At 46.0% G+C, this 25,350-nt stretch overlaps 3 protein-coding genes across 7 annotated transcripts in view; 1 reads left to right on the top strand and 2 right to left on the bottom strand.

Annotated features, from left to right (window-relative positions):
• Positions 1–13,869, top strand: part of LOC111959437 (B-cell CLL/lymphoma 9 protein) — a 61,462-nt gene extending 47,593 nt beyond the window's left edge. For 4 of the 5 annotated variants that reach the window (XM_023980980.2, XM_070437533.1, XM_023980978.2 and 1 more), the window contains exons 7-11: positions 70–256; positions 7,176–7,275; positions 7,715–9,884; positions 11,620–11,889; positions 12,060–13,869. In XM_023980980.2, coding sequence (XP_023836748.1) covers positions 70–256; positions 7,176–7,275; positions 7,715–9,884; positions 11,620–11,889; positions 12,060–13,114 — 3,782 coding nt within the window. In that variant the 3' untranslated portion in view covers positions 13,115–13,869. The remainder of the gene's footprint in view (positions 1–69; positions 257–7,175; positions 7,276–7,714; positions 9,885–11,619; positions 11,890–12,059) is intronic. The other variant, XR_002876678.2, reaches the window with a different exon arrangement.
• Positions 1–25,350, bottom strand: part of LOC111959806 (potassium voltage-gated channel subfamily E member 2) — a 367,483-nt gene that overhangs the window by 230,564 nt on the left and 111,569 nt on the right. The window lies entirely within an intron of this gene.
• Positions 14,675–21,329, bottom strand: LOC111959674 (lysophosphatidic acid phosphatase type 6). Its single transcript, XM_023981419.2, has 11 exons — positions 21,140–21,329; positions 20,412–20,651; positions 20,114–20,242; positions 19,313–19,443; positions 18,109–18,188; positions 17,946–18,033; positions 17,682–17,814; positions 17,437–17,537; positions 17,133–17,225; positions 16,761–16,926; positions 14,675–15,742 (listed from the first exon to the last, which is right to left on the bottom strand). Exons 2-11 carry the CDS (start codon positions 20,634–20,636, stop codon positions 15,608–15,610), a joined length of 1,281 nt encoding a protein of 426 aa, XP_023837187.1. The 5' UTR covers positions 20,637–20,651; positions 21,140–21,329; the 3' UTR covers positions 14,675–15,607.

Genomic DNA, 25,350 nt, shown 5'->3' with positions numbered 1-25,350 from the left:
GTCGGTCATCCCCATTTCCACCTGTTACTGAAAACTACAGTACCAATGATCCTATCTGTCCCTCCCCAGACTGTAACTCCAGTGACGTGAAGCCCCAGGACTCCAACTCCCATCCTCCCTCCAACGCCGGACTCAGCCGCTCTTCCACGCCCTCCCACAATCCACTAGGAGGCCAGGGCGCAGCGTCGGAGTCGGCGGGTGGTCAGAAGCCTGGGTCTAAAGTGGTTTATGTCTTCACTACAGAGATGGCCAACAAGTAAGGTCGATCACAGCGAATTAATGTAAATTACACTGCAAAAATATATAATCGCCGTATTAATCGTCATATGAAGGTAAAATATCTTGAAATAAGACAAAATTATCTGCCAATGACAGTAGGTCATTTAGTTTGGTACGAAAAAAACAATATAAGATATTTAGGCGTGCATAGATTTAACTTTTTGCTAAATGTTCTCCACTCAATGGGCTTTATTCGGTGTAACTGTGCTTTGCTGGTGACACTATCACACCTCCTCCATGCTTCACGGTGGGAACCACACATGCGGAGATCATCCGTTCACCTACTCTGCGTCTCACAAAGAAACTGCGGTTGGAACCAAAAATCTCAAATTTGTACTCATCAGACCAAGGAACAGATTTCCACCGGTCTAATGTCCAATGTTTGTGTTTCTTGGCCCAAGCAAGTCTCTTCTTGTTATTGGTGTCTTTTAGTAGTGGTTTCTTTGCAGCAATTCGACCATTAAGGCCTGATTCACGCAGTCTCCTTTGATGTTGAGATGTGTCTGTTACTTGAACTCTGTGAAGTACTTATTTGGGCTGCAATTTCTGAGGCTGGTAACTCTAATGAACTTATCCTCTGCGGCAGAGGTAACTCTGGGTCTTCCTTTCCTGTGGCGGACCTCATGAGAGACATTTTCGTCGTAGTGCTTAATGGTTTGAGCGACTGCACTTGAAGAAAGTTCTTGAAATGTTCCGTATGGACTGACCTTCATGTCTTAAAGTAATGATGGACTGTCGTTTCTCTTTGCTTATTTGAGCTGTTCTTGCCAAATAGGTCTGTCTTCTGTATACCACCCCTACCTTGTCACAACACAACTGATTGGCTCCATCGCATTAACCTGTCTAGGACAGGGGTTCCGCTAGCGGCACCCCGTTCCACTAGCGGAACCCCTCGCCAACAGCCAATGAAATAGCAGGGCGCCAAATACAAATCAACAGAAATCTCATAAATCAAATTTCTCAAACATACAAGTATTAGGCACCATTTTAAAGATAAAATTCTCGTTAATCCAGCCACAGTGTCGGATTTAAAAAATGCTTTACAGCGAAATCTCCACAAACGATTATGTTAGGTCACCACCAAGTCACAGAAAAACCCAGCCATTTTTCCCGCCAAAGAGAGGAGTCACAAAAAGCACAAATAGAGATAAAATTAATCACTAACCTTTGATGATCTTCATCAGATGACACTCATAGGACTTCATGTTACACAATACATGTATGTTTTGTTCGATGAAGTGCATATTTATATCCAAAAATCTCATTTTACATTGGTGTGTTATGTTCAGTAGTTCAAAAACATACTATGATTTTGCAGAGAGCCACATGAATTCACAGAAATACTCATTATAAATGTTGATGAAAATTCAAGTGTTATACATGGAACTTTAGATAAACTTCTCCTTAATGCAACCGCTGTGTCAGATTTCAAAAAAAACTTTACGGAAAAAGCATAATCTGAGAATGGCGCTCAGAGCCCAAACCAGCCAGAGAAATATCCGCCATGTTGGGTAGTCAACATTAGTCATAAATAGCATTATAAATATTCACTTACATTTGATGATCTTCATCAGAATGCACTCCCAGGAATCGCAGTCCCACAATAAATGCTTGTTTTGTTCGATAATGTCCATCATTTATGTCCAATAGCTTCTTTTGTTAGGGCATTTGGTAAACAAATCCAAAAGCGCGATCTGGTCCATTCGGACAAAACGTTCAAAAAGTTATATTACAGGTCGAACAAACTTGTCAAACTAGGTATAGAATCAATCTTTAGGATGTTTTTATCATAAAAGTTCAATAATGTTCCAACCAGAGATTTCCATTGTCTGTAGAAAAGCAATGGAACGAGAGCTAACTCTCAAGTGAAAGCGCATGACTGAGAACGAGGCTGCTGGCAGACCCCTTAGTCAAACAGCTCCCATCCGGCCCCCCTTCACATGAGAAGCCTGAAACCACGTTCTAAAGACGGTTGACATCTAGTGGAAACCTTAGGAAGTGAAAATTAACCCATATCCCACTGTGTATTCGATAGGGGTGAGTTCAAAAACTACAAACCTCAGATTTCCCACATCCTTTTATGGATTTCTTCTCAGGCTTTTGCCTGCCATATGAGTTCTGTTATACACACAGACATCATTCAACCAGTTTTAGAAACTTCAGAGTGTTTTCTATCCAATACTACTAATAATATGCATATATTAGCATCTGGGACTGAGTAGGAGGCAGTTCACTCTGGGCAAGCTATTCATCCAAAAGTGAAAATGCGTCCCTCTATCCCAAACAAGTTAAGGAAAGAAATTCCACAAATGAACTTTTAACAAGGCACACCTGTTAATTGAAATGCATTCCAGGTGACTACCTCATGATGCTGGTTGAGAGAATGCCAAGAGTGTGCAAAACTGTCATTTAAAWAATATATATATTTCACCTTTATTTAACCAGGTAGGCCAGTTGAGAACAAGTTCTCATTTACAACTGCGACCTGGCCAAGATAAAGCAAAGCAGTGCGACACAAACAACAACAGAGTTACACATGGAATAAACAAACGTACAGTCAATAACACAATACAAAAAAAGCTATATACAGTGTGTGCAAATGAGGTAAGATTAGGGAGGTAAGGCAATAAATAGGCCATAGTGGCAAAGAAATTACAATTTAGCAATTAAACACTGGAGTGATAGATGTGCAGAAGATGAATGTACAAGTAGAGATACTGGGGTGCAAAGGAGAAAGAAAAAAAATATGGGGATGAGGTAGTTGGATGGGCTATTTACAGATGGGCTATGTACAGGTGCAATGATCTGTGAGCTGCTCTGACAGCTGATGCTTAAAGTTAGTGAGGGAGATATGAGTCTCCAGCTTCAGTGATTTTTGCAATTCTTTCCAGTCATTGGCAGCAGAGAACTGGAAGGAAAGGCGGCCAAAGGAGGAATTGGCTTTGGGGGGTGACCAGTGAAATATACCTGCTGGAGCGTGCGCACTACGGGTGGGTGCTGCTATGGTGACCAGTGAGCTGAGATAAGGTGGGGCTTTACCTAGCAAAGACTTCTATATGACCTGGAGCCAGTGGGTTTTGCGAAGATTATGAAGCGAGGGCCAGCCAACGAGATCATACAGGTCGCAGTGGTGGGTAGTATATGGGGCTTTGGTGACAAAACGGATGGCACTGTGATAGACTGCATCCAATTTTCTGAGTAGAGTGTTGGAGGCTATTTTGTAAATGACATTGCCGAAGTCGAGGATCGGTAGGATAGTCAGTTTTACGAGGGTATGTTTGGCAGCATGAGTGAAGTATACTTTGTTGCGAAATAGGAAACCTATTCTAGATTTAATTTTTGATTGGAGATGCGTAATGTGAGTCTGGAAGGAGAGTTTACAGTCTAACCAGACACCTAGGTATTTGTAGTTGTCCACATATTCTAAGTCAGAACCGTCCAGAGTAGTGATGCTGGACGGGCGGGCAGGTACGGGCAGCGATCGGTTGAAGAGCATGCATTTAGTTTTACTTGCATTTAAGAGCAGTTGGAGGCCACAGAAGGAGAGTTGTATGGCATTGAAGCTCGTCTGGAGGTTAGTTAACACCGTGTCCAAAGAAGGGCCAGAAGTATACAGAATGGTGTCGTCTGCGTAGAGGTGGATCAGAGAATAACCAGAAGCAAGAGCGACATCATTGATGTATACAGAGAAAATAGCCGGCCCGAGAATTGAACCCTCCGATTTGACACACTGAACTCTGTCTGAGAAGTAGTTGGTGAACCAGGCGAGGCAGTCATTTGAGAAACCAAGGCTGTTTAGTCTGCCAATTAGAATGTGGTGATTGACAGAGTCGAAAGCCTTGGCTAGGTCGATGAATACGGCTGCAAAGTATTGTCTTTTATCGATGGCGGTTATGATATCGTTTTGGACCTTGAGCGTGGCTGAGGTGCACCCATGACCAGCTCTGAAACCAGATTGCATAGCGGCGAAGGTACGGTGAGATTCGAAATGGTCGGTGATCTGTTTGTTAACTTGGCTTTCGAAGACCTTAGAAAGGCAGGGTAGGATAGATATAGGTCTGTAACAGTTTGTGTCTAGAGTGTCTTTGGGGATCAATCTGAACCCTCTCTTTGGGGATCTCAGACGATACGAAAGAGGGGTTGAACAGGCTAGTAATAGGGGTTGCAACAATTGCGGCGGATCATTTTAGAAAGAGAGGGTCCAGATTGTCTAGCCCAGCTGATTTGTAGAGGTCCAGATTTTGCAACTCTTTCAGGACATCAGCTATTTGGGTGAAGGAGAAATGGGGGAGGCTTGGGCAAGTTGCTGTGGGGGGTGCAGGGCTGTTGACCGGGGTAGGGGTAGCCAGGTGGAAAGCATGGCCAGCTGTAGTGAGATGCTTATTAAAATTCTGAATTATCGTGGATGTATCGGTGGTGACAGTGTTTCCTAGCCTCAGTGCAGTGGGCAGCTGGGAGGAGGTGCTCTTATTCTCCATGGACTTCAGTGTCCCAGAACCTTTTGGAGTTTGTGCTACAGGATGCAAATTTCTGTTTGAAAAAGCTAGCCTTTGCTTTCCTAACTGCCTGTGTGTATTGGTTCCTAACTTCCCTGAAAAGTTGCATATCGCAGGGGCTCTTCGACGCTAATGCAGTACGCCACAGGATGTTTTTGTGCTGGTCAAGGGCAGTCAGGTTTGGAGTGAACCAAGGGCTATATCTGTTCCTGGTTCTACAGTGCTCACTGAGATCCTGGTTTAAGACAGCAGAGGTGTATTTAGAGGGCAGGTTTGTCAGGATGATATCTATGAGGGTGCCCATGTTTATGGATTTGGGGTTGTACCTGGTAGGTTCATTGATAATTTGTGTGAGATTGAGAGCATCTAGCTTAGATTGTAGGACGGCCGGGGTGTTAAGCATGTCCCAGTTTAGGTCATCTAACAGTACGAACTCTGAAGATAGATGGGGGGCAATCAATTCACATATAGTGTCCAGGGCACAGCTGGGGGCACAAGGTGGTCTATAACAAGCGGCAACGGTGAGAGACTTGTTTCTGGAAAGGTGGATTTTTAGAAGAAGAAGCTTGAATTGTTTGGGCACAGGCCTGGATAGTATGACAGAACTCTGCAGGCTATCTCTGCAGTAGATTGCAACTCCGCCCTCTTTGGAAGTTCTATCTTGTCGAAAAATGTTATAGTTAGGGATGGATTTTTGGTGGCCTTCCTTAAACCAGGGTTCAGACATGGCTAGGACATCAGGGTTGGCGGAGTGTGCTAAATCAGTGAATAAAAGGCTTCTAATGTTAACATGCATGAAACCAAGGCTTTTACGGTTACAGAAGTCAACAAATGAGAGCGCCTGGGGAATGGGAGTGGAGCTAGGCACTGCAGGGCCTGGTTTAACCTCTACATCACCAGAGGAAGAGTAGGATAAGGGTACGGCTAAAGGCTATAAGAACTAGTCATCTAGTGCGTTCGGAACAGAGAGTAAAAGGAGCAGGTTTCTGGGCGTGGAAGAATATATTCAAGGCATAATGTACAGACATGGGTATGGTAGGATGTGAATACAGTGGAGGTAAACCTAGGCATTGAGTGACGATGAGAGAGGTTTTGTCTCTAGAGAAGGTGAAGTCTCAGGTGAAGTCACTGCATGTGTGGGAGATGGAACAAAAGGGCTAGCTAAGGCATATTGAGCAGGGCTGGAGGCTCTATAGTGAAATAAGACAATAATCACTAACCAGAACAGCAATGGACAAGGCATATTGACATTTGGGAGAGGCATGCATAGCCGAGTGATCATAGGGACAGTGGGTAGCTAGGCAAGCTGGAGAAACGGCGATTCAGACAGCTAGCGGGCCGGGGCTAGCAGAAGGGCCTTAGGGGGACGTCGCGACGGAAGAGTCTGTTTTAGCCCCCTCGGATGGTTACGTCGGCAGACCAGTCGTGTTGGATTGGCAGGGCTCTGTGTAGGCAGTAAAAGGCTCCAGGCCAATTGGCAAATAGGTATTGTAGCACAAGAAATTGGCTGATGGACAGTCCAATATGCTCTAGACAAGGCAAAGCGTGGCTACTTTGAAGAATCTCAAATATAAAATATATTTTGATTTGTTTAACACTTTTTTTGGTTAGTACATGATTCCATGTGTTATTTCATAGTTTTGATGTCTTCACTATTATTCTACAATGTAGAAAATAGTAAAAATAACGAAAAACCCTTGAATGTGAGTAGGTGTGTCCAAACTTTTGACTGGTACTTTATATATACTGAACAAAAATATAAACGCAACAATTAATAAGGGATCATAGCTTTCACCTGGTCAGTGTGTCATGGAAAGAGCCGAGATTCCTAATGTTTTGTACACTCAGTGCACACACACACACACACACACACACACACACACACACACACACACACACACACACACACGGAGGGGCCAGAGAACAATAACCAGTGTGCATAAGCACACCATACTACACATTTCTCTGAGAAAGTAGAGGAGACATCAAATCCAGAAATATTGCTCTCCTCCGAACATGTGAAAGCCTGCAGCTATGCTTTGTTTTCAGTGTGCTTGCCTGAAAGTGTGTGTGTGTTTCAGTTAGCTCAGATTAACACTGTCCTCTGTGTAGGGAATAGGAGATGAAAGATGTGGATGTTAATTGGAAAATCTGTGTAAAGTTGTTTGTTTAGTCTGTCAACCTTGGCATTTCCTTCATGCCCTTGTCTAACACTGCCGTCATTCTGCTGGCACACGTGGACACACACCACGCATGCACACACACACACACACACACACACACACACACACACACACACACACACACACACACACACACACACACACACACACACACACACACACACACACACACACAGACCGCTGACTGATGTGTGACTGTCTGGTTTCTGATCCTCAGGGCAGCCGATGCTGTTTTAACAGGACACTCAGAAAACATAATCAACTTCCACATGAAAAACATCTCCAACAGCAAGGACAAGACCCCCCTCCCACCCCTGGTAAGAACACACACACACACATACAGTCTTGTATAACTAACCTAGTGGGGACAATTCAGTCCCCTTAAATTATATTTTCCTTAACCCTAAAACCTAACCTTAACCCTAACCCAGCTCCTATCCCAAATTCTAAGCCTAACACTAATTCTAACCTTAACCCTAAACCCTAAACCGCCTAGAAATAGCATTTGACTTTGTGGGGACTAACAAAATGTCCCCAGTTGGTAAAATGTTGGTTTGTTTACTATTCTTGTGGGGACTTAGTTAAACACGTCCAGTATAGTTAAACACACACACATACACACAATACACAGTGACAAAGGTGATGACCGCAGGTCACTTGGCATACAGTCAGCTTTGATAAAGACTTACAAACCCTCACTTACTCAAGCCTCCTTGTTTTTAATTCCCTCTCTCTTTTTTCCTTTCTTAATTTTAGAACAATCAGACAGGACCCCTCCGAGGTGACTCCAAGCCCTCTCAGCAGTCATCTCACCCCTCAGACCAGAACCACCAGACAGTGTCTAAACCTGGCATGACTGATCAAGCTCCACCCCAGCCCCCTCCCCAGGGGATTAAGCCTGGTTCACTCACCCAGGATGGGGCCTCCTCAGCAGGCATGGACCCCAAGAACATCCCTGGTAATACCATGGGTCCAGGTGACCAGACCCCTGGGTGCCAGCCTCAGTCCGAACAGGGCATGCCCCCTGTGAACCCCCCTCAGCCTGGGGAAGGAGGAGGGCCGGGGTCCATGGGGATGGGTCAGCCTGGTCTGACACCCCAGCAGCAGCAGCAGCAGCAACTGGCCCAGGAGCTTCTCAACATGGAGGCTAACACAGAGGGCCTGTCCCAGGAACAGCTGCAGCACCGCCAGCGCTCCCTCCAGACCCTCCGAGACATCCAGCGCATGCTCTTCCCCGACGACCGCGACGCCCCACCGCCACCCGGCCCCCATGGGGGACCCCCACAGCCCCACGACGGCATGCCTGATGTGGGACCCAGGAGGCCGGAGCAGGGTCCTCTCCAGGCCATGATGGCCCAGTCCCAGAGCCTAGGTCCACCAGTGGGGCCAGGAGGGCCCCGACCCCAGGGACCCCCATTCGGCCCCCCGCATGGACACCCCAGAGACATGCCCCCCTTCCCAGACGAGCTGGGTCACATGATAGGTCCTGGGGGGTGTGGAGACGGAGATCACATGACCCCGGAGCAGGTGGCCTGGCTGAAGCTGCAGCAGGAGTTCTACGAGGAGAAGAAGAGGAAACAGGAAATGCATCACCGCCCACTTCCTCCCGACATGATGATGCACCCCCATGGGCCGCGCGGCATGATGAGAGGACCCCCACCGCCCTACCAGATGGGCCCCGGAGAGGTGTGGGGTCCAGGGGGGCCGGGAGGGCCATCAGAGCACTACCAGGAGCGCATTGCCATGGGCCCCAGAGGGATGCCGCCTCACATGCAGAGAATGCCAGGGTTCCCCCAGGGCATGATGAACCCTGATATGGAGGGACCCCCCAGGCCCGGGATGGGCTGGCCTGAAGACATGCCCCCCAGAATGGGGATGGGGGATGGCCGAGGGTTTCCAGGAGGGCCAGGGGGGATGTTCGGAGGTCCAGGGTTGCGGGGAGAGCGCTTCCCCAACCCCCAGTCAGTCCAGGAGGCCATGTTTCACCAGGGCATGGGGGGCGACAAGGGACCGGGCCTTCCTCCACAGATGATGATGGAGATGCAGAGGATGATGGGACACCAAAGAGGCGGCATGGAGCCGGGCAACGGGGGCGGGATGATGTTTCCCAGGATGCCTGGCGAGGGCCCCATGAGCCCCTCCTCCAGACTGGCTGTGATGGGGGGCCGGGACATGGGCCCTGAGTTTGGCATGGGCCCCCATGGGAACCCCCAACTACGAGATGGGCCAATGAATATGAGCCCAGATGAGATAATGAGAATGAGAGGGCCTCCAATGGACAACATAGGGCCCCAGGGGAGGCAGATGCAGGGGTCCCACTTCCCTGACCATCCCCAGCCAGGGGACTTCCCCATGGGGCCCGGACGGCCCTTCCCTGGGGGTCCTGGAAGTATGAGGGGGCCTCATGGAGAGCAGCCCTACCGTGGCCCGGAGCACAGGACCACGCCTACGGGGGGCAACGGCCGCCTCAACCACCTTCCCCCCGCCGCCGGAACACCCCAGGGCCAGAGGGGACGTAAGCCTGCAGAGCTGAACATCCAGTCAGGAGGGGCCAGCTCGCCCAGTCTCAATCCCCTCAAGTCCCCTCCTTTGAGGCAGGTGCAATCCCCCATGATGGGCTCTCCCTCTGGGAACCTCAAGTCCCCCCAAACCCCCTCCCAGCTGGCTGGTATGCTCTCCGGCCCTCCGGGATCCAATGGCCCCCCTAACACTGCCAACTCGGCCCCAATGAAGTCCCCTCACTCTATGATGGGGTCTGCTGGTGCCTCCCCAGTACATATGAGGTCCCCGTCCCTCCCCAACCCTTCTCCAGGGTGGGCATCCTCCCCCAAACCCCCCATGCCCAGCCCAGTACTCCCCCAGCAGCAGGGGGGAAAAACCCCCCTCAGTATGACCTCACCTAACATGATGGGTAACATGGAGCAAGGTACAGTACTTCTATGGCTTTATTCTTGTTTATGTTCTTTCTCCCTCCACCGCTCTCTTTTCTCTCTCGCTCTTGCTCGCTCTCTCGCTAATCAAATTTGATTTGTCACATACTTCGTAAACAACAGGTGTGGACTAACAGTGAAATGCTTACTTACGAGCGCTTCCCAACAATGCAGAGAGAAATAATAGAAAAGTCAAACACAATAATAATAATAAATACACATTCAGTAACGAAAACTTGGTTATATACATGGGGTACCTGTACTGAGTTGATATGCAGGGGTAAGAGGTGAATATGTACATATAGGTAGGAATAAAGTGACTAGGCAACAGGATAGATAATAAATGGTAACAGCAACATACGTAACAGCAACGTATGTGATGAGTCAGTTGGTACCATAATGGTAAATGCAGATAGTCCGGGTAGCTATTTGGTAAACTTTTTAACTAACTATTTAGCATTCTTGGGTGACTGGAGTCTTTGACAATTTTTAGGGCCTTCCTCTGACACCGCCTGGTATAGAGGTCCTGTATAGCAGAGCGCCCAGCCCCAGTGATGTACTGGGCCGTACGCACTACCCTGTGTAGTGCCTTGCAGTTGGATGCAAAGCAGTTGCCATATGAAGCTGTGATCCAGCCAGTCAAGATGCTCTCAGTGGTGCAGCTGTAGAACTTTTTGAGGATCTGAGGGCCCATGCCAAATCGTTTCAGCCTCCTGAGGGGGACGAGGCGTTGACGTGCCCTCTTCACAACTGTGTTGGTGTGTGTGTGAACCATGGTAGATCCTTAGTGATGTGGACACCTGAAGGAACTTGAAGCTCTCGACCCTCTTTACTACAGCCCCGTCGATGTGAATGGGCGAGTGCTCGACCCTCCTTTTCCGGTAGTCCACGATCAGCTCCTTTGTCTTGCTGAGGTCTCTGACCTCCTTCCTCCCTATAGGCTGTCTCATCTCTCTCTCCCCCTCTTTCTCTCAACTGCTGTGATAAACAACATAAAAAATGTGTATTTCAATTTCAAGACAGAGATAATATTCATTTTCAAAGAGATTTTAATACTTACTACCTTTCTTTTGGGTGAAGATGACCTCATGTTTTTAATAGAGGGCTGTTTTGTAATGTCTGTTGTCCACGCAGTCTAAACAGACCTCTGTGTTGTGTATCAGGCAGGCTAGCATTTGTCTCAATCAGTCATCTTTAAATCATGTAATTTATAAATCAATTGAAAGCATCATTCTCATCCACATTCTCAACACATTTTCCCAAAGCAGAAACACTATCACTTTTCAGGGAAATCACACCCCCTTGTGGCCATGTAACTGCACTATCTAAATTAATTCACGTCATTATTTACAATTAAAACATTTTAAAGTTTAATTTAACCTTTATTTAACTAGACAAGTCAGTTAAGAACAAATTCTTATTTACAATGACTGCCTACACCGGCCAAACCCGGACGACGCTGGGCCAATTGTGCGCCGCCCTATGGGACTCCCAATCACGGCCGGTTGTGATACACATGTATTGTATGTCTGTATCTAAAATGTGTTTGCCACAATGTCCCTTATATATATATTTCAAACCAGGATATGTTTTGCTACCTAAGATAAATAGTTCTTATATTTCATCTCTCTCTCTCGCTCTCGCTCTCTCGCTCTCTCTCTCTCGCTCTCTCGCTCTCTCTCTCGGCTTCTCTCGCCTCTTCTCGCTTCTCTCTCTCTCTCTTCTCACCAGGTGGTAACGCCCCCCCCTCGTCAGGAGCCCAGTCTGGCCCCATGCCCCTCCAGGGGGGTCCAGGTGGCGCCCCGACCGGCAGCCCCTATTCCCTCCCCCCCGAACCCACGCTATCCCAGAACCCCCTCTCCATCATGATGTCACGCATGTCTAAGTTCGCCATGCCAAGCTCCACCCCCCTCTACCACGACGCCATCAAGACGGTGGCGAGCTCGGACGACGACTCGCCCCCCGCGCGCTCCCCAAATCTAGCCCCCATGAACAACAATGGTGAGTGGATGGAGACATGCCTAGAAGTCATGTTAAGCCTCTTTTGAGATGTATTTTGAACCCTTTTTCATAGAGGTGTGACTCCGCTTGATGTAGGTTTGAAATGATAACATGCTATCTGTGTTGTATGGTGCACTAACATCCCTCTGTCTCTCTGTGGCCCTCTGTAGGTATGGGAATGAACCAGCACCAAGGTCCTCCTCGTATGATGGGCCCCGGCTCCTCTGGCTCCATGCCTGCCCTCAGTCCCCTGGGTATGACCCCCATGGGCTCCCAGCCTCTCTCCCACGGCATGCCCCAGCAGATGCCCTCCCCCAACATTGGCCCGGGCATGATGCCCCATGGCATGATGATGCCCCCCAACCCCCAGGACCAAGGCATGGGCAACCCCCAGATGATGCCCCAGGGGCGCATGGGCTACCCCCACCGAGTGCAGGGCTACCCCCTGCCCCAATCCCCCTCCCAGCAGGGTCCCTTCTCCCCCCACAACGGCCCCGGACCCCAGGGCTTCCCAGGACATCCCATGGGCTTCCAGGGAGAGGGAGGTCCTATGGGGGGCCGGGTGGGGAATATGTCCCATGGAGGGGGAGGCGACGGGGGTAGGCCCAACAACCCTGGAGGACCGCAGTTCAACATGCAGGGAGAGTTCAGTGATGCAGATCTGCATGAAGTGATGCGAACAGGAGCATCCGGTATGCCAGAGTTTGACCTGTCCAGGATCATCCCATCAGAGAAGCCCAGCCAGACTCTGTCCTACTACCCCAGGGGAGGAGGAGATGGGCCCGGCCCAGGGGGGAAACCTCCACACATGCAGGGGATGATGCAGGGTATGATGGGGGAGGGCCCGCCCAGGATGGGCATGTCCATGCAAGGGATGGGGGGGATGCCTGGGGGGCCGGGAGGTGGTATGGCCCCCCAGGACATGCACATGGGAAACCCTTCCCACAATCATATGCGGTCGCATGGGCCCCCGGGGTTCATGGGTCAGGGAATGATGGGACCCCAGCACCGGATGATGTCACCGGGGGGTCCGGGGGGCATGATGCAGGGGAAGGAGAGGGGGGTGCTCTACAACCACCCTGGGCCTGGGGGGTCGCCCAATATGATGATGTCACTACAAGGCATGGGTGCCCCCCCCCAGCAGACGATGATGATGGGAGGGCATATGAGGCAGCGTGGCAGGGACATGGACATGGGGTTCAGCCCAGGGCCCGGAATGTTCTAACACACAACTCATAGAATCTTGGACCTTGAATGTTCTGAGCCGATATACAGTATGAGGATGGAATAAGTCTCACAGCAGATAAGAGATGGATTAAAACGCAGGAAGTAAGGAATGAAAGACAGAGGTGGGTTCTCTGGATTGAAACATGTAGTGCAGAGGAGTGGGTAGTTATTGGCTTGTGGGAGCTACATAGCCCAGTACTTGTCTTTTACCACAAGCATTTCATTTAGTCTCTTCAGAAATGTCTGAATGTATGGGATTGCTGTGCTTCAATGTCCATTTCACCTGTTCAAGTGTGTTTTTTTCTTTTAAATCTCTGATTTATAAGGGTCAGTTGAGCATCGGAGAGGAATGGAGTGAACCACCTTGGAGGACTGTACACTGTAAAAATCAACAATGGATTTGTCCGGTAATGGATAACAAACATAAAAAGACTTTGTGGAATAAAATCGTACTTTGAGAATATTTCAATGGAACTCCATCTTCTCTCTGGCTCCATCGTTTTGACTATTTCTGTCCAGTATGACTGTGTGTATGCACCTGTGTGTGTGTGTTTTTGTTGTAAGTATGTATAGGGATTCTATCAATGACCTCTAAGCTCTCTTATCCACCTTTCATTGGGGGAGGGACGCCCTACTAAAGAACAGTACTGTTTTCCATTGGTGGGCTATTTTAATTTCCTTTGTAACTCCAGTGTATAACAAACCAAACTATGACCTCAAAGATACTAGTATTATTAAAAAAGCACAAACATGGATCAACTTAAGTGTCTTCTTTCTCACATTTGAACATTTCTACCAGCCAGTCAGTGTGAATAGCGGTAGTACTGTTCTGTGTGCTGTTTCTTATTCCTGTTTGTTCTTCTATTGACTCTGGGATATCATTCCCACAGCATTAATCTCATAGAAAATGAACTCAGTGGGATCAGACTGTAGAACTAGTGAGCTCGTCATGTACTTTATAGTCTCAGATATTAGTGGAACAGACCTGTCGGTGAGCTAGTCAGGGGCTGTATGCATGGTGGTCTCAGACATTAGTGGAACAGGGTATCAAGAAAGCCAGACAGAAATCTGACCACCAACATCATCTAGGGCCAGAGTTTTTCCAGACCATGTAACATTACTTTTCCTGCTCAAGTCACATGGTCAGGAAAAACTAAGATCCCTACTTATCATAGATTTGACTTCCTTACCCGTCTGTGTAAGCTTGTCATGTGTACCTCCATTGTCTTTGGTACAGAGAAGTCTCCCAAGGCTGTGGCAATGGAAGACAAAAGATATTGGCCGTGTTTGAGTGGATCAAAACTGCAATGTATCAGACAGTGCCATTGTTCCACTCTAATCAGGGACTTATTTAGACCCGGGACAAAAGGTAGGTGCAATTAATTAGGTAGAACAGAAAACAAGCAGGCTCCAGACCTCGTAGGGTAAGAGTTGAATACCCCTGAATTCTAATACAACATGACTGAAAGGTGAGGTTCAGGTATCCTTACGAGGCCCACTGACGTTGAGATTGGACCACAATTTGCATTGCTATGCTGCACAGTAGTGAGAGACAAAGCCTTGACCAACTCTCTTTTATTTCTCTCCACCACTCCAAAGCAAAGTCAAAGAATTTCAGGGCAACTCTCCATGATTTGGCATACAACTAACAAGCAAATTAAATCATTCCAGTGTGGGTGTGTCTATTTGCTCATAGGTCCATGCATTTAATTTATACAATCAACAAATTCCTAAAAGGCACCTACTGTTTCACTCACAACAGATTTTTAGCAGGTTCTAAAATGAATGATTTGGAGTGGGTAAACGTGCACACACACATTTGGTTCCCTTGGTTTATGAACACTACGTGCTTGGTTTTCCCCTGAGGAAAAGATTGTAGTTCGATATGAAGAAATTTTGTTCACTCTAAAAGCAACAAAGCCAGAACATATTTTCAGATAGTAAATATCTAGAATCTGGTGCACTATAATTTATAGTGCTGTGCATAAAGTAATCATGTATACAGTAAATACACATTGCTGTGTGCATAGTAGTCACAGAATGTAAACATATGAATATAAATTGGTAACACATACTTATTTTTTAGGCAGATTATATTATCACCAGATCATTTCAATAATTAAGACCTCTAAGTAAAACTGTCATCTTAACCAGTATGAGCAGTAACACACAGGATGCCCATTGCCCTGATATGAGCTGGATGTGGTTTCAAAGCCAGCTATACACTGACAGTGAAGCTATATTTGTGCGTTTAGACAGTGAGGTATCCTAACATACTGTAATACAGCTGTTTTCAAAGTCTGAGACAGTGGGCCTCTAATGAGCATTAAGACAACCGTGTACTCACACTTTGAAAACCTCTGTTGTAATACACTGGCTAATGATAGGCAAATGCTAGGCAAGGGCTGGAGAGTGGAGGTCTCTGGTGGGATGTAAACATGGTGGCTGGTAACAGTGAGTGCATGGGGTAGAGCTGGGGGTCGCAGAAGCCTCAGGGGTCAGCCACGCCCTTTGTGCGGTTGCAAAGTGACTCGTAGAGCTCAAAGGTCAGTGAGTAGTTGGAGAGGGCCTGCTTGAACTCCTGCAGGGGGCAGTAGACTCCACTACAGCCTGGAACCAACTGGTCCTACAGAGACGGATCAAAATAAAGTGTAAGAAAGACACTAACCACGTTTCCATCCACAGTTATGCAAGTAAAGTCATACCATTAAAAAAAAATCATGACAGCTGTGATTTTATAAATGCAGATCATTTGTTCGTTTGACATGTTGGGACCTTTTTGTATTGGTAAAATGTATTATGCGAGAAACGGTGGTGAAAACTGACTCCGTAAACCATGCAGTTTATTAGGCTACAGATTAAATAAATTGATGAACTTCACAGGGTGGTGAAAGTGCAAGGTGATGAGCTTGATGCTGCTTTCTAATAAATATCGAGAGTCTTATTCTGGTGACATGATGATCGATGCACCACTGCCGTTTGACAAATAAATAGTATCCACAATAATCTCATCATGTAGACTAGCATGCCGCATGTGCCAAGAGGAGTAGGCACTTTTGCTATTTAACGCAACAGTTGTGACAAAACTATCAGTAGATTTGAAAATGAAATGGAAACACACAACTTTAGCGAAAAAGTACATTGTACATGCACTGATTATTTTTTATCCGCAACAAGTCAGTTTGGTGGAAACATTATCTTTATGCGGATTTTAGAATATTCACATGAAAATCTGTCGCCAATAGCGAAGGTGCATAAAGATGGCAGCCCCCCATGTACTTACCACAAATGTCTCATTTGCTCAGTTCACCGTATTGTACAATGTTCTCCATTACTCCTTTTTTATATTGGCATTAGCACAGTATACATGATCCCAATTCTAGCTCCAATACTGCATTTTGAAGAAAAAAAATTGTGCTGATTTACTGGCACATTGAACCATATGGGGCGCCGTAGTTTAAGAACTCTGTGGGTAGTGCTAAAAACAATGATGTCATATCTGAATTCCTCCATCTTTATGCACCTTCACCATTGGATGGAAACCTAGCTATACAGATCACTGACTCTCGGAGAGAAACAGAGTCTGGAAATAGTTTCAATATTATGTGCACACTTCTGTGAGCCCTGCATCCTCCCTAGCCTACCTGGCCAATGTAGGACACTTTGACGAAGGCCTCTTTGGTCTGCCGATGCTGGTGCAGCTCCAGGGTGATGTCTGAAGCGTACGGTGGCCATCGCATGTCAAAAATCCCCAGAGCCATGAGACAGGGTATCAGAGTGGTGTCGTGGGCAGAGTAAAGGAAGAGCTTCCTGAGAGAGAGAAACATCTGCATAAATGCCCTCAGATTTCTGATGTTTAGCAACGAGTAGGGGTGGGGAACAAAACGTTTTAAGGATGTGCCATTCGGAAAAGGACATTTGCTACCATCAAGTGGTTGTGTTGAGAACTGCAGCTCTACAAATCTCTGCTACTGCCTCTGTGTTCAAATGGACAGGTAAATGTTACAGTAGTTCACCTGTTGGGCTCTGAGGTTGTGTCCTGTAGTTTATCTTCTATGTTGCCCATTAGGATATGCAGGAGGGGACCCACACACAGCTGCAGGTTCTCCCTAGTCGCAACAAACCAACACCAGAGAAGATTAAGAAAACAACTGTCTTGGGTGATTTTTTAAAACACCTCTAATGCACAGTGGACTGTGATTTCATAATGTGGAATAAGGAAGCATATGCTCATGGAACAGGGAACTGTATTTTCTGTGTGTTCTACTCCCCGACCCTCTACACATGCTGATCTGTATTTATATCCCTCTGCCCTTTGACCTCTTGCTGGGTTCGTAGATGTGGTAGATCATCTCCACAGCTCTCCGCTCCACTGTGTTTCTCCAGGAGTCAAGGACTGGTGGGCAGGGTAGGCCGTGGGTCTGATAGAACACACATATTGTAACGTTAAAATGTCAATGCAACGCAGTGATAATATCACTCAAATCTTTTGACCACATAATCAACTTTGGTAACAAAAGGATATTTTTTAGTCATGGTATTGTATTTTTGTTGTTTTGTGTCACCTCTCTTGCCACCATGTCGTCCCTGATGAGGATGAAGTCAACCCGTTGTTGGGCAGCGATGCCCAGAGCACTCTTGATGCTGCTCAGGTCCGTAGCAATGTCTGGCAGAGTGGATGACTCCGCCCAGCGATGACTACAGCACACACAGACACAGCCAATCACAAAAACCAACATGAAAGAAACATCCAATCACAAATACCAACGAGTGAGGGATCCAGCCAATCACAAAAATCAACAAGAAAAGGGACCCAGACAGTCACTCACCCGCTGAGGAGTTTGAGCAGTCTGCATCCATGGTAGTTAGGGTACAGGATCTCTGACTCTGCCTCAGTTGTCAGAATGGGAACCATGTCTTCAGGAGAGGGGGAGCAACATTAGGAGATAGACCAGTATTTCCTATGACACACAAACACAAACTGACACCTACCTATCTGGCTTTGATAGAACAGCCCTGCCACCAGGCACTTGGCAGACTCTATGGTTCTCACAATGTTAGTGGAACGCACACTGGGAGAGAGAGAGAGGAATATATCAATGTCTTGTAGGCTACATGTACTCTGTCACAGATCTTACAATCGTGTTGTAGTAGGAGTGAACATTACCATAATCAGTTATTAACCTGTACGGTATGTTCTTGTTCTGTTAACTACTCATGTCCCCTTTATGGACCGAGCGCCTATAGTCATGCAGTGTATGAGCAATGTAATTATGCCATAGCTAATTACTTTAGTAAATGTAAAGCTCGAGTTCACATCCTTGTATACAGTGTTTTCCTTTTTAGATCCATAAAGTAATAACAGTACATTATATGTTACCCAACCTGGGGCCCAGATATTTCTGCTATACCCTTTAACATTGTCAAGCAAAACAAAGAGGGAGTTGGTTACAGAACCAGATGTGACTACCAGGCTACTGGTGATGATCACATGATGTGTCTGTACTTACTTGACCTCTGTAGTGCTGAAGGTGGCGTTGAGGACGGCTGTGGTACTTACTAAACCTCTGTAGGGCTGAAGTTGGGGTTGAGGACGGCTGTGGTACTTACTAAACTTCTGTAGGGCTGAAGGTGGGGTTGAGGAAGGCTGTGGTACTTACTAAAACCTCTGTAGTGCTGAAGTGGGGTGAGGAAGGCTGGTGTACTTACTAAACTCTGTAGGGCTGAAGGTGGGTTGAGGAAGGCTGTTGGTACTTACTAAACCTCTGTAGTGCTGAAGGTGGGGTTGAGGAGGCTGTGGTACTTATTAAACCTCTGTAGTGCAGGTGGGGTTGAGGAAGGCTTGGGTACTTATTTAAACCTCTGTAGTGCTGAAGGTGGGAGGGAAGGCTGTGGTACTTACTAAACCTCTGTAGTTGAAGTGGGGTTGAGGAAGGCTGTTGTACTTACTAACCTCTGTAGTGCTGAAGGTGGGGTTGAGGAAGGCTGTGGTACTTACTAAACCTCTGTAGTCTGAAGGTGGGGTTGAGGAAGGCTGTGGTACTTACTAAACCTCTGTAGGCTGAAGGTGGGGTTGAGGAAGGCTGTGGTACTTACTAAACCTCTGTAGTGCTGAAGGTGGGGTTGAGGAAGGCTGTGGTACTTACTAAACCTCTGTAGGGCTGAAGGTGGGGTTGAGGAAGGCTGTGGTACTTACTAGACCTCTGTAGGGCTGAAGGTGGGGTTGAGGAAGGCTGTGTCCTGGATGTATCTCTTCCTCAGCCTCTTTCCCAACTCATACAGCTGCTGCATGCCCACCGTGGTGAGCTGACCTGGGTACGTACCCCCCTGCAGAGGAGAGGAACAGGGTCAGGAGTCAAAGGTTGCCAAGACAGTCAATCCAAAATGGCATCACCAGTGTCTATCCATTGTGTACATGGGGAGTAGTACTGTGGTATGCCAGGTGCACCGTGAGACAGACACAATCCTCCGGAGAGTCTCACAGCAATCTCCCGCTGAGTGAAGGACAAACCTCTCGGTATATGCTCATTGTTTATCTGTTCGTTCCCTCAGTGCCAGGCCCAGACCATAACAGTCAGAGCTGGATCAGAGTGAACCATAGATTGTTCTTTCACTTGAACAGGCCTTTAGCTGAGATACAGCCCCCGGTCTAAGCCTCAGAGGGAGGTCTCTCAGGGTGCAAAGTCCTGCTTTATGATGACCCCTACCCTCAAAGACCACTAATAGATTTAATGGGCAACTAGAATTTCGATCCTGACACGTCGTGCCAGTGTGGTATGTGATGTTACTGGTCTGGAGAGGGAAATCCTAATGGTTGACAGTTGGCTGTGAGTAACCCAGTAAGTGACAGTGACATATGTCTGTATGGAGTCCATGCCAGCACACCTACGTGACAACTTAAACCCATTAACCGTACTTATCCAAGCGCTGCCTACTCCTTTCCTTATCTCTCTAGGCACCTCTTCCTCTGCTCGCTAACAGACACAGGCACACTCACGGTCAGTATGTTGGCCCGGTAGCTGTCCTCCACCGGTGAGGAGGGCCGTGGACCTCCTTCCAGGTCTGTCACCACATAGTTGATCTGTGTGTGTACTGGGGGTTCCAGGAGGTTAGGCACCCACTGGGCCTGATACAGACAGGACAAGGAAAAAGGTTAGACTTCCAGATGCACATACCTTCATATGCCTTGTCTTGGAGATCAGGCTAAGATGAATGGCTTTCCCTCAACTTCAAGTCCTGAGAGACAGGGCATCAGGTCTGTCAGATGTTCTTGTGTGGCACAGGTGGTCTCTCACCTCCATGATGCCTGGTATAGACTTCAGCGGGGTTCGGGCTCCGTGGCGGAACAGGACTTGCACGAGTTTGAGCTCGTAAGGAAAAGGTGGTTCCGTGCATGCGGGGGCCGAACCCAAATCCGTCTGAGTTGGTTCTCTCTTCTTATGAGACCAGAGCATGGATCCAAACGCCATGGACACAGAGCCCAAAACACCTGCTTTGGTCCAGAGGTTCCTCGTCCTCATGCTTACGTTATTATACTGCCGAGACAGACCACACAATACCAACATTGAACATAGGCAGTGTGCTAGCTAGCAAGCTATCATTTGCAGCTAACGTTAACGATGTTTAGTGATCTGCATAAGATTTTAGCTAACGTTAGCAAACGTTATTCCAATCTTTATTTTTCAGTAACTAACGTTATCTAGGTAACGTACTGTATACAACTACATTCTGGGTCAACCTGGCACTTGATCTTTTGGTGTCGATGGTAGCAAGTTATGAAGCAGGCGTTTGAAACAAGCTGGCTGTGTCGGTAATATTGAGAATGTGCTGCAGACTGATGAGGTTAGCTAGCTAGCGATACAGTCGATATCTCAACTAATGTCAAAGCCATTCAAGTAACGTTAGCTAAATATGTAACGTTAACTAGCTAACCAGAAATTGATTCATTTTCGGGTTAGCTAGCTCTTTAGTTACTTCAACGGCACAATATGTTGAACTCAAATGTACAGTAACAGTTACTTACGTTTAATTACCACTGGAACAGTTATTAACTTGTTTTAAAACAAATAAAAGACATCGACTGACTCAGTGTATTTTGAAAACACGGCACCCGGCTAGGGACAAAATGTTTTTTGGAATATGTAGTCATTTCTGGTGTGATCGATGCTTTCAAAATGAAACTGCTCTTCACGGAAAAGCTACCCACATGCGTCATTTCCCTCCCATGCCCCTCATTACCGTAAGCACAGGGTGGTGCGCATATAAATATAGCGCAATAATGTATGGAGTGGGAAATAAATTGGCCCATCATCGTCTGGGTTAGGGTTTGGCTGGGGTAGGCCGCTATTGTAAATAAGAATTTGTTCTTAACTGATTTGCCTGCAGGGAGCCAGTTGAGGCAGCCTATAGGGAGGAGGTCAGAGACCTGGCAGTATGGTGCTCAACGTGAGCAAGACAAAGGAGCTGATCGTGGACTACAGGAAAAGGCGGGCCGAACATGCCCCCATTATCATCGACTGGGCTGTAGTGGAGCAGGTTGAGAGTTTTAAGTTCATTGGTATCCACATCACCAACGAACTATCATGGTCCAAACACACCAAAACAGTCGTGAAGAGGGCACATCAACACCTTTTCCCCCTCAGGAGACTGAAACAATTTGGTCCCCAGATCCATGAAATGTTCTACAGCTGCACCATCGAGACCATCCTGACCGGTTGCATCACCACCTGGTATGGCAACTGCTCGGCATCTGACCTTAATGCGCTACAGAGGGTAGTGCGTATGGCCCAGTACATCACTGGGGCCAAGCTTCCTGCAATCCAGGACCTATATACTAGGCGGTGTCAGAGGAAGGCCCTAAAAATTGTCAAAGAACCTAGTCACCCAAGTTATAGACTGTTTTCTCTGCTACCGTACGGCAAGCGGTACCGGAGCGCCGGGTCTAGGACCAAAAGGCTCCTTAACAGCTTCTACCCCCAAGCCATAAGACTGCTGAACAATTAATCAAATGGCCACCGGACTATTTACATTGACACCCCCCATCTCCATTTGATTTTTACACTGCTGCTACTCGCTGTTTATTATCTATGTATACCGGTACCCCCTGTATATAACCTTGTTATTGTAAGTCGCTCTGGATAAGAGCGTCTGCTAAATGACTTAAATGTAATGTAAATGTTATTTTATTGTGTTACTTTTAATTATTTTTTACTTTCTGTTTATTTGGTAAATATTTTCTTAACTCTTTCTTGATCTGCACTGTTTGTTAAGGTCTTGTAAGTAAACATTTCACTGTAAGGTCTACACATGTTCAGCGCACCTGACAAATACAATTTGATTTGATTTGAAATAAAGGTTACAAAAATAAATGAAAAAAAAAGCAATGAACATCCCATCATGCTTAGGGTCATCTAACATGGCTATGCCCTAGGATGACAATGCTCCATCCACAGTGCATGAGTGGTCACTGAATGGTTTGATCAGGATGAAAACGATGTAAACCATATGCCATGGCCATCTCAGTCACCAGATCTCAACCCAATTGAACACTTATGGGAGATTCTGGAGCAGTGCCTGAGATAGTGTTTTCTACCACCATCAACAAAACACCAAATGATGGAATTTCTTGCGGAAGAATGGTGTCGCATCCCTCCAATAGAGTTTCAGACACTTGTAGAATCCATGCCAAGGTGCATTGAAGCTGTTCTGGCTCGTGGTGGCCCCACACCCTATTGAGACACTTTATGTTGATGTTTCCTTTATTTTGTGTTTTATGCATAATATAAATATAGGCCTATGGTCTATGGTTTTATGTGTGAAGATTTACTTGTGAACTAAATCTTTTAATCTTTCTACTGACTGGAATTGAAATTGCATCAACTCCCCAGTGCCTTGTCTGCGACTTGAACTTTAGACCCATCTTGTGTACTTTAGCGTGTCAGCAATAAAGTAGATATACACATTGGATGTTATGATGTATTCATATTAGCTAATGATGAAGCCGATAGTCATCACTACGTGTTCAGACAGGCAATATGATAAAACATTTATATCCAATGATGATAATGATAGCCTATTCATTTTATTGTAGACAATCAGGAGTGTGAATGAAGGCTATCTGAAACTAGTAAGATTGCGTGTATGCAGGTCTACAGTAGACAGGGTAGAGGGTAGGAAACGTAGTTTTGATCAGTGTTTCCCAGAGTACCCTAATTGAGGAAGGACCTGACATACAGTATAAAATCATTCCTTGGATGACCAGATGAGCGCTTCTGTAGAGGGAAGGTCTTGTGTAGAGTTAGCCATAGTGTGGCGTTTCAATGTCAATATTTTTTTTTGAGGGCAACCATATCGAGGACAAATGTTTGGGTTGTGGTCGACTTTACTGAGAAAGTTTGTGTTACATTCATTTCTGGCAGACAAATTAATTTGACAGATTAGTTTTATTTTATTGCAGGCTTTACAGGAACAGAATGACAACATGACATTGAAATGTGCACAGAGAAACGGCAACCAGTCTGTTGACATTCCAAAATAGGTTCCTCTACTCTATAGAAAAATAAAATATGATTCATGATATTATAAAGGGGGCTGTATATTCCAAAACCCCAAAAGCCTAGTGCAAAATCAGTTTAGAACTTCACAGGTTGTGGCTATGCCTTCTTTAGTAGCCTCCAGGCCTAGACATGTTATTTTCTGACTAGCCTCACATTTAAACAAAAATAAATCACATTTAAACAAATATGAAAATACATGTACTGCCAAGAGATAGATAGCTACCAATGTGACAATCAATCAACTGTTTCACACAGTCACATTAAAGTATAGATAACTGACAAAATAATGGAAACACAAGTAAATGATTGATACAAAGTATATTGAAAGCAGGTGTTTTCACACAGGTGTTGTTCCTGAGTTTAAGCAATTAACATCCCATCATCCTTATGGTGAAGTATAAAAATGCTGGGCAGGGATTTATTTTGGCTACCATGGCTATGCCTCCTAACAATGCCCCCATCCAGAAGGCACAAATGGTTTGATGAGCATGAAAATTATGTAAAACATATAACACGGCTATCTCAGTCACCAGATCTCAACCCAATTGAACACTTATGGGAGGTTCTGGAGCAGTGCCTGAGATAGTGTTTTCTACCACCATCAACAAAACACCAAATGATGGAATTTCTTGTGAAAGAATGGTGTCGCATCCCTCCAATAGAGTTCCAGACACTAGTAGAATCTATACCAAGGTGCATTGAAGCTGTTCTGGCTCGTGGTGACCCCACACCCTATTGAGACACTTTATGTGGATGTTTTTTTCCCATTTTGGCAGATACCTGTAATTTTGGTGTAATAAAGGAATTACACTGTATTTTAAAGGTTCAAGGGGAAATGTCTCCACCTCGTGGTTAAAAAAACCTGAAACATGCAGATATACTGAAGGACAATCAACTTTTCAAGCTTGTGCCTTGCTTTGATTCAAGCTAAATTATTTGTTTTCATATATGGCTTTTGAACACACTGTTCTTTCACATCAAGACATTTTCTCAAATCTAACACCAAAGTTGACTTTGGTCCTTTTGTAGATTAACTTTTCATAGGCACTTGATTACTTTTGCATTGTTCCTCACTATCTGTACCTGAGCGCATAAAACCCTCTGTAATGATTGGAGTCTGTTGAATGGAGAAAACACTTTTCTTTTTTGCACAGCTGTCCCTTGTTCTGATTTCTGACTGAAAGATAATGCTTGTGCTATGTTACTGTATACAGTGCATTCGGAAAGTATTCAGACCTCTTGACCTTTTCCACATTTTGATACGTTACAGCCTTATTCTAAAATTTATTAAATATTTTCTTTCCCTCGTCAATCTACATACAATACCCCATAATGACAATGCGAAAACAGGTTTTTAGAAATTCTGGCAAATTTATAAATAATAAAAAACAGAAATACCTTATTTACATAAGTATTCAGACCCTTTGCTAGGAGACTCAAAATTTAGCTCAAGTGCATCCTGTTTCCATTGATCATCCTTGAGATGTTTCTACAACTTGATTGGAGTCCACCTGTGGTAAATTCATTTGATTGGACATGATTTGGAAAGGCACACACCTGTCTATATAAGGTCCCACAGTTGACAGTGCATGTCAGAGCAAAAACCAAGCCATGAGGCCGAAGGAATTGTCCGTAGAGCTCCGAGACAGGATTGTGTCGAGGCACAGATCTGGGGAAG

The sequence above is a fragment of the Salvelinus sp. IW2-2015 genome, linkage group LG36 (assembly GCF_002910315.2).
Source record: "Salvelinus sp. IW2-2015 linkage group LG36, ASM291031v2, whole genome shotgun sequence".
Classification (NCBI taxonomy): Eukaryota; Metazoa; Chordata; class Actinopteri; order Salmoniformes; family Salmonidae; genus Salvelinus; species Salvelinus sp. IW2-2015.
Note: the sequence above shows the minus strand (reverse complement) of the source record. Positions and strands in the feature narration are given on the sequence as shown.

Coding starts and splice junctions, on each gene's coding strand:
- LOC111959674 (XM_023981419.2), bottom strand. CDS start 20,636: ATGAGGACGAGGAACCTCTGGACCAAAGCAGGTGTTTTGGGCTCTGTG. Junction 20,243..20,411: donor CTATACCAGGCATCATGGAG/GTGAGAGACCAC, acceptor TGTCTGTATCAG/GCCCAGTGGGTGCCTAACCT. Junction 19,444..20,113: donor ACCGGGCCAACATACTGACC/GTGAGTGTGCCT, acceptor TCTCCTCTGCAG/GGGGGTACGTACCCAGGTCA.